Genomic DNA, 9,261 nt, shown 5'->3' on the forward strand with positions numbered 1-9,261 from the left:
TTTGAAACTCAAATGTTAAATAACTGATGTCAATAACTTCTAATAAACTCACGCAATCTGAACATATCAAGATGCTATACAATTTTTTTTTAAAAAAAGTATCAACATCATTCCGTTTAAATATTTGATAATTTTAATATATAAAAGACAGAAATTTGTTTAAGGAAGTGAGATCCATTTCCAATCTTAACATTTCTGATTTTGTTTTCTGTATAAAAAAAATTTAAAAAGGTAAAATGGATGCACAAATTTTTTATACTATTAATTAAATAAAAATCATCTTAGTTTTGATTTTTAAATAATTAAAGTAATTATTATAAGAATCAATAAATTAAGAAACTAGAAGGTAGAAGGTAAAATTTGTGTAACTATAAAAAAATAAATGAGTAAATTTTTCTTAAAATAAATTATATATTTTTAATTTATGTTGTCTATATCTACATAAAAAAAAAGTCTAGCTATCACCACCAGTCAATGATCAATTCTGTTTATTTTTTTTTACATTTTATTTTCTTTTTTCTCTCACTTTTTTGTCACATAAAAATCTGTGCATTTCCACTGAACTCACTCCTAGTATGTTATTAGAACATCCAATGAGCTGTTAATAATTTGTTGTTCTGAGCTTAATTGAATGAAAAGATTTCACTAAGAATAGAATATCAAGAATTTCAAGTTGGATATGCAATATGAGTGAATTGATGTAACTCTTCTAGTACTATCTTTCAACTTTTACCGATAAAAAAATGTACTAAAATAATCAATCAGATCTTTTTATAAATATATTCTTCACATTGATAAATATTTTGTACAAATAATATGGATAAAAAAAACTCTTATGAAATTCTCTCCCATAGGGATATGACTCTGACAACATGAGTGGAGATATTCAAGGCATTTCGTTAAATTATATTGTGTAACAATTGTTACTTGGATTTTCTTCCTCCATTAATCATTTTTCTTCTACACCCCTCAATAAGAGGAAAATTCTAAAAACACCCTTATGTAAAGTCCATATAGGACTCAAACCTATGATGTTCGCCTTATTAGCCTAATATTCTAATTAATTAAACTAATAAACAAATTATATTATAAAATAATTAATGTCATTATATATAACACTAAAAATTTTAATATATATTTAATGCACATGTAAGTTTACATAATAAATTTTGTGACGATTAATTTTGATCAAATAATTAATTTTTAGATATATAAATTTTTATTAAATCTATAATTTTTATTTAAAGTTTATATGTGTACAAAAATATATTATTAGATCAAAATTAATTGTAATAAGATAAAAAAAATCTACTTAATATAATAATATTTACACAAATATTATAAAAAAATATAACTAAATTTATCAAAAAAACATTAAAAAAATTAAAATATTTTTTTAATTTTCTTAAAAATATTTAGGTAATACGGATGGTCAATCCCTATGCATCATACACGCAAGGGTAATCTTAAAATATTTTTAAAAAGTGTTGGATGCAGAAGAAGAAAAAGAATGAATGTGAAAAAGAAAAAACAAAAAACGCTTTGCTACTGTGCTACTATTAAATGCAGGCCAGGAGAATCTTGATTTACAAAAGAAAACAGCCGAGAAGGTCCTTTCCAATATTAGGCCCATCCAAATTGACCCCCTAACTGTAATTTCTACTTTGAACCATTGAACTTGAATCCGCCATCATTATTCAACCACTTGACTTGACCCCTCCATCGTCCTTGTATGACTAGTAGTTAAATGTTTACTAATTAAGATGGAAGGAGTGAGTTTGGTAGAAAAGAAATTAATCTCTTCTGTGAATATACATGATGGTTTTAATAAAATATATTTTTTATATTTTATAGTAATTTAAAAATTATCATAATAATTTTTTTAAAAATTCTCCAACTCATCAGAAAAAGAAACTTCAATTAATTTAGAGTTTGACCAAGATATAAATAAAATTTGACAAAAACTTATTTTTGTTAAAGATTAAATTAAAATATTACTCCATGATACAATTTTAACTTAAACACATTAATTATGATAATTTTTAATTTATATATACTTGATTAATTTGTTTCAGATAAGTTTGATTAATTTCTGCTGAGCTATATCATGCATCTTTCCTTTTCACAAGTTTTGAGGTAACATGAAGATCGTGAAAAGCATATGCCATTAGAGTAGACAATCTAGGAAGAATATTGTGTATGTAAGCCATCCGAATGTCTTATGTGAAGTGACAACTCTTTTCTTCATCATAATTTTACACACAATAATTCTTTTTCTTGATAAGGATATTTCTGTCGGTGCCCCATTAGCATTTGGTAAAAAAAAAAAAAAAAATCATTTTTAAATGATGCATGTGTTCGAATGTCAATATTTGTCGTATATCAAACATGACCAACTTACTTGAATGTTGTATATATTTTGTTTTGATTTTCAACATAATGGAATTCTGAGCTAGATCTTGTATAACAAAATTACCAAGGATCTAAACTAACATTCAAACTTTTGTGCTACAAAACAAAAGAAGAAAGAAACGACAAAATTTAGAAATACTTTATGGCATTTGGCACTGCATTTGACCACGATTTTATTATTTTTTATTGAATATTCTCCAAAAAGAAATAATAAAAAAGATAAAATCTAGGAAAAGAAAATATACCCTATCTAAGAGAAATTATAGTAATAAACAAGTGAAAAAAAATATTAATAACATACTTCTTTTATGTTTTGGTGTACTCTGTACATTTAAGTGAATTTTACACAAATCTCATTAATAAAATAATAAGAACTGTGTTAAATAAATTAGACTCACATTATTTAATAAAAGTTTCACTTAGTAATAAAAAAACGTATCGAAAAGAGTGATGTAACTATCATCTCTCTTGAACAAGTGACCAGTCAACTGATCAATGTATGTGTTTGGATTTGAAAAAGTAATAAAAGTGAAAAATGAAAAGGTGCTTTATCATGAGAAGTAGTAATCATTTAATATTTTTTTATGGTGAAGATAAAATAATAAATAGTTATTTTTTAATGTATTAATGTGATTTTATGGGGTAAAATTAATTTCACCGTGTGGTTTTTTGTTGTTGTTGAGAGGTTAATTTCACCGTGTTATTCAAATACACCACTAGTAGTAATTTAACTTGACCTTCATGATTTTTTTTTCTCTTCCTTTCCAAATTCCAATTCACTTTGCGTTTACATATTCTAATGTGCAATGATCAAGTTTGGTTTTCCTATAATCGATCAGAAAATATAACAAGATGAGAAAGAAAGTAGAAAAAACCAAATGGCACAGAATGTCATCACCATGCCTAAAACACTAAAAAATTTGTCCTGTGTGCTGTCGAATTGCACCTTATATGCGGCAAGAAATGTGCATTAAGAGGGTCCATCTGTTGGATGTGACTTCCACAGTCACACGCACAAATAAAAAAGAAACTCTAAAACCTCACGCCTTTACCCCTATATAGTACATGCTCATCAAAATTCTCAAACCCCTTCTTCTCTCTCATTCTTGCTTTCACACACACCCTTCTTCCTCTTCAAATGGCTCAGGTACCAATTTTCATTTCACAATCTCTTTCTTTCCCTTGGATTCCTTATGCACATCATCATGCTTGTTTAATTTGTTACTTATTTATTTTTTAATATACTTGTGTGTATATATATATATATATATATATGATCGATCCATAGAAATAATTTAAAAAATTATGTAATTACTAATATTATTTACCATTTTTTCCCCTTCTTTGTGCATGTTATCCCTCTTTGCATCCACAACAGAAGGTTGTGTTAAAGGTTATGACTATGACTGATGACAAAACAAAGCAAAAGGCTATAGAAGCAGCTGCAGATATCTATGGTGGGTGGTTTGTGAAAATCAAAACCAAATTTTCTACCTTGAATTCATGTTAATGTATAATAAGTTATATAACCAATGATTAATTGATCTGTTTAACTTTTGGTGTTTTGATCCAAAGGGGTTGATTCAATTGTTGCTGATGTGAAGGAGCAGAAGTTGACAGTGATTGGTCAAATGGACACAGTGAAAATAGTGAAGAAGCTGAAGAAAGTAGGAAAAGTGGATATAATATCAGTTGGACCTGCCAAGGAAGAGAAGAAAGAAGAAAAGAAAGAGGAGAAAAAGGAAGAAAAAAAGGAAGAGAAAAAGGAGGAGAAGAAAGGGGAGAAGAAGGAAGAAAAAAAGGAAGAGAAGAAGGAGGAGAAAAAATAATAGAGACAATACTTGACTATCATCTGGTTTTGTCTAATTTTTCCCTTTTTTTTCTCTTCTTTTTATTTATTTTGTTTTGCATATTTTCCCATATTCAGAAGCAATTGTAAGCTGCAAAAATTGTCTATAGAGTCTTTTTCTTTTTTTGCTAATGTGGATTTTTTTCTCAAATCTGTTGTTCATCACAATCCTTTTTGAAGCATGGATCAATCTTCAATTGCTAAGAAGGAAATGAGTTTTAATAAAAGAGTATCCTAAAATTGGCCAATGGACAAGAAACAAAGGCAACATTTATTTGTAATTCTTCCCTTTCTCTCTGTTTTATACTGTATTTTCTAATGTCGAGAGCCAGTGAAGGTATGGTAAATTGGTTGGCTTCAAAATTGTTATGATAATAAAATCGTAGTGATGCAAATGATTTAAAAAATTTCTTTATTCAGTCAATTATTATACTTATGACTATTTTCTTTTTCTATGTTATGCTTATGCAAGTGGCTCATGCGACTTGTGACTATGATAATATCGATGCTATTTTGTTCCTGCTTATGAACAAAAACCAAGAAATTTTCGGTAATCAAGAAATTCCTCCTATTGGTTGGCTGTGGGTCATTTGATCTTAGCAGAATGGCACCAAAGTCCAAACTGGCTAGCCACACAAATATGGTTTTCCAATTATTTTTCTAAGGAGACGACTCCAGCATAGGATTAATGAGCAAACCATGTTAATAAGATATTGTACGAATATAATTTATTAAAAAATAGTATTGCTAATTAAATTAGTCATTTTTAATAAATGTAAATTAATATATATATATATATATATATATATATATTAATTTACATTTATTAAAAACGACTAATTTAATTAGTAATACTATTTTTTAATAAATTATATTTTCATAATAATTTTTAAAATGATTGGGACTCATTTTGTCTCTTTTTATTTAATTTTTCTACCTAATTAATGTGTATTAGTCACATTCTTTAATTCTCAGAAGAAAAAGAATAAATTTATCTTATTACTAGAATTTACTGGATTATTTATTGACTACAAAAGTTATAAAAATAATTAAAAATATTTTGATTAAAGAATAATTAATACAACAATTAATTTAAAAAGAACTTTATAAAATGAGGGAAAACATTTTAAAAAAAAGTAGGATAAATAGTCTCACTGAATGTGTGCCAGATATATTTGTGCCGGATATATTTGTTGTTCTTTTTACACTGTCGGGAACTAAATTTTAGGTTAAATTACCCATTTGGTCCTTATAGTTTCATGGTTCTTACCTTTTTGGTTCCTATAGTTTGAAAGTAGTTTTTTTAGTCCCTATAGTTTACATTTTAATTTTCTTTTAGTCCTTGTAGTTTAAAAATATTCTTTTTAGTCGTTATAGTTTACATTTTAATTTTCTTTTAGTCCTTGTAATTTGAAAACTATAGGGACTAAAAAAGTAAGAATCATGAAACTATAGGACTAAAAAGACCATTTTCAAAATTACAGAAACTAAAAGAGAATTAAAATGTAAACTATAGGGACTAAAAAGAACACTTCCAAACTATAGGGACTAAAAAAGTAAGAATAGTGAAATTATAGGAACCAAATAAATAATTTAACCTAAATTTTATATTTTTATCTTTCAAAGACACATTTACCAGTGTATTACACATTAAAAAATAAAAGTGACTATTTACCAAAAAAGAATGATATAAAGACTGATGTATTAGTTACTACCAAAAAGTTTAGACAACCACCCTCATTCAAGTCATATTTTAGAGTCATCTTAACAAAATATTCGTAAGAACCTTATTTATATCAAAATAAAACATTAATTTCTACGGGAAGACTGTATAATAATTTAAAATAAATAACATAACTTGTATTAAAAATAAAAAAATAATTGAAATATCTACTAAAAATATAACCCGTCCTTATTATTTTCCTTAGACCACTTCAATTCGTTTCTTTTAAAAAAAATGAACTTTTTTTTATTAATATTGATAACTAGAAATTTTTTTTCCAAAAGTAAAATTTAGAGTATTATTTTAATATCTTTTTCTAAAATGTTAGGTAAAATTTTTTTTAACAATGTACGTGAAATTCAATATGTAAAATAATATTTTTAATTGAATGGTTTGTTAGAGTTAGTTTCTAATTGATTTGTTAAGTTGTGAATTAGTCAATAACTAATTCTGTTATAGTTAGTTATTGGCTTTGTGTTAGTTGTTGTATGTCTATAAAGCCTATATAAAAGGCTCGTTAATGATGAAGATGGATAAGAGAAATTTCCATCTAAACGTATGTTTCTAGCCTCCTAAATAGTTTACTAGATATCTAACAGCTGGTATCAGAGCTCCGCAAGGGACCTGATACAAGAAATTATAGTTTCTTGAAAGAGTGAGAAAGAAGAAAATTGAGTTGAGAGAGTCATGGATGATGGAAACTATGTTCAACCCACGATTCCTAGATTCGATGATCATTATGATCATTGGACAATGTTAATGGAAAATCTCCTTCGATCGAAGGAATACTAGAGCTTGGTGGAAAATGGGATCACAACAGCACGAGCAGGAGCAACCCAGGAACAACTGAAAAAGTGAAGAGGATAGCAAATTGAAGGACTTAAAGGCGAAAAACTATCTATTTCAAGCTATAGATAGAAGTATTATGGAGACAACATTAAATAAGAATACTGCCAAGGAGATTTGGGACTCCATGAAGCAGAAGTACCAGGGTTCTACAAAGGTGAAAAGAGCACAATTACAAGCTCTTATGAGGGAATTTGAAATTCTTGGAATGAAAGAAGGAGAATCTGTAGATGAATATTTTGTAAGAACTCTGGCCATTGTGACTAAGATGAAATCACATGGTGAAAAGGTGGAGCAACTTACAATAGTTGAAAAGATACTAAGGTCCATGACTGCCAAATTCGATTATGTGGTGTGCTCAATTGAGGAATCTAACAATGTGACTACTATGACTATTGATGAACTTCAAAGTAGTCTCATGGTTCATGAACAAAGAATGAGATGGCATAAAGAGGAAGAGCAGGTGCTGAAGATCACTAATGCTGGGAGAACAGGAGGTAAAGGAAGGGGTCGTGGTAGAGGTGGAAGAGGTCGAGGGAGACAGTTCTTTAACAAATAACACGTGGAATGCTTCAAATGCCATAAATTGGGGCATTTCCAGTATGAATGTCCCATTTGGGAGGAGAATGTCAACTATGAAAAGTTTGATGATGAGGAAGAAATGTTGCTTATGTCCTTCACGGAAACAAAATCCATTGATAAAAAAGGAGTGTGGTTCTTTGATTCAGGGTGCAACAACCATATGTGTGGAATTAAAGATTGGTTCTTTGATTTTGATGATAAATTCAAAGAATCAGTGAAACTGGGTGACAATTTGAGGATGAAAGTTAAGGGGAAGGGCAGTATCAAATTGAAAATTGAAGGGATAACTTAGGTAATTACAAATGTGTTTTACATCCCAGAATTGAAAAACAATCTTCTTAGCATTAGTCAACTTCAGCAAAGGAATCTCACTATAGTTTTTAAGCAAGACATGTGTAAGGTCTTTCACAATGAAAGATGTCTTCTTATGTCTAGCAAAATGTCTACAAATAGAATGTTTGCCATAGCAGCTCAAGTGATTGTCCTTTCCTGGTTGCAAATGAAGAGTGAGGGAAGTACATATCTATGACATTGTAGATATGGTCATCTCAACATCAAGGGACTGAAGATTCTTGCACAGAAAGAAATGATTAGAGGCCTACCAAAACTTCAGGAGTCTTCCCAAGTGTGTACAAATTGTATGGTTGGCAAACAACACAGATAAGCGATTCCAAAGGAGAGTTCTTGGAGAGCCTCACAAAGATTGGAGCTTATTCATTCTGACATCTGTGGACCCATTAATCCAAAATCCAACAGCAATAAAAGGTATTCCATTACCTTTATTGATGACTACAGTAGGAAATCTTGGGTTTATTTTATGTCAGAAAAATCTGTTGCACTTGATATCTTTAAGAAGTTCAAGATTATGGTTGAAAAGGACTATGGAAACTCTATTTGTTGCTTGAGAACTGACAGAGGTGGAGAATTTAATTCTTGTGAGTTTAACAGCTTCTGCAGCAACAATGGTATTAAAAGGCAACTTACTGCAACATACACACCACAACAAAATGGTGTTACCAAGAGGAAAAACAGAACTATCATGAACATGGTAAGAAGTATGTTGTCTGAAAAAGGAGTTCCTAAATAGTTCTGGCCAAAAGCTGTGAAATGGACAATTCATGTGCTCAATAGAAGTCCTACTCTAGCTGTGAAAAATGTTACTCCTGAGGAGGCATGGAATGGCACCAAGCCATTAGTCAAACACTTTAGAGACTTTGGCTGTATTGCCTATGCTCATGTTCCAGATGCTCAAAGGAAGAAGTTAGATGACAAAAGTATCAAGTGTGTGCACTTGGGAGTGAGTGAAGAGTCCAAGGCTTACAAGCTCTATGATCCTATTACTAAGAAAGTCATTGTTAGTAGGGATGTGATATTTGCTGAGAAAGAAAAATGGAAGTGGAACAAGGAAGAAATAGGAGAAAATAAGAATTTAGAAGAATGCAAAGATGATAATGAAAGTTCAGAAGGGGAAAATGCAGAGATTGAAGCTGCATAGAACACTGATAATGAAAATGCAAAATTAGAAGATCAGAATCCTCAAGCGGCAGATTCACCAAATCCTGCTCAAGGGAGGAATAGGAGACAACCGGCTTGGTTAGAAGACTATGTGACAACTGATGACCTGCACAATCTTGTTATATTCAGCACTGCGGAAAATCCAAATACTTATGAGGAAGCAATGCAAAACAATGTGTGGAGGAAAGCTATGGATGTTGAGATTGAAGAAATTGAAAGGAATAATACCTGGGAACTGACTAATCTTCCTTCTGGAGTTAAGACAATAGGAGTGAAATGGATCTACAAAACTAAATGCAATGAAGATGGAACGGTTGAAAAGTATAAAGCTAGG

At 29.6% G+C, this 9,261-nt stretch overlaps 1 protein-coding gene across 1 annotated transcript; it reads left to right on the top strand.

The window, feature by feature from the left end:
* Window positions 1-3,404: 3,404 nt before the first annotated feature.
* LOC114367112 (heavy metal-associated isoprenylated plant protein 39-like) lies at window positions 3,405-4,542 on the top strand. The gene is made up of 3 exons (XM_028324221.1): window positions 3,405-3,559; window positions 3,791-3,869; window positions 3,988-4,542. Exons 1-3 carry the CDS (start codon window positions 3,551-3,553, stop codon window positions 4,239-4,241), a joined length of 342 nt encoding a protein of 113 aa, XP_028180022.1. The 5' UTR covers window positions 3,405-3,550; the 3' UTR covers window positions 4,242-4,542.
* Window positions 4,543-9,261: the final 4,719 nt, after the last annotated feature.

This window comes from Glycine soja, chromosome 9, assembly GCF_004193775.1.
Source record: "Glycine soja cultivar W05 chromosome 9, ASM419377v2, whole genome shotgun sequence".
NCBI lineage: Eukaryota > Viridiplantae > Streptophyta > Magnoliopsida > Fabales > Fabaceae > Glycine > Glycine soja.

Excerpts from the sequence above, each read along its gene's own strand:
- LOC114367112 (XM_028324221.1), top strand. Across the intron at positions 3,870-3,987 it reads AGCAGCTGCAGATATCTATG|GGGTTGATTCAATTGTTGCT; the intron begins GTGGGTGGTTTG and ends TTTGATCCAAAG.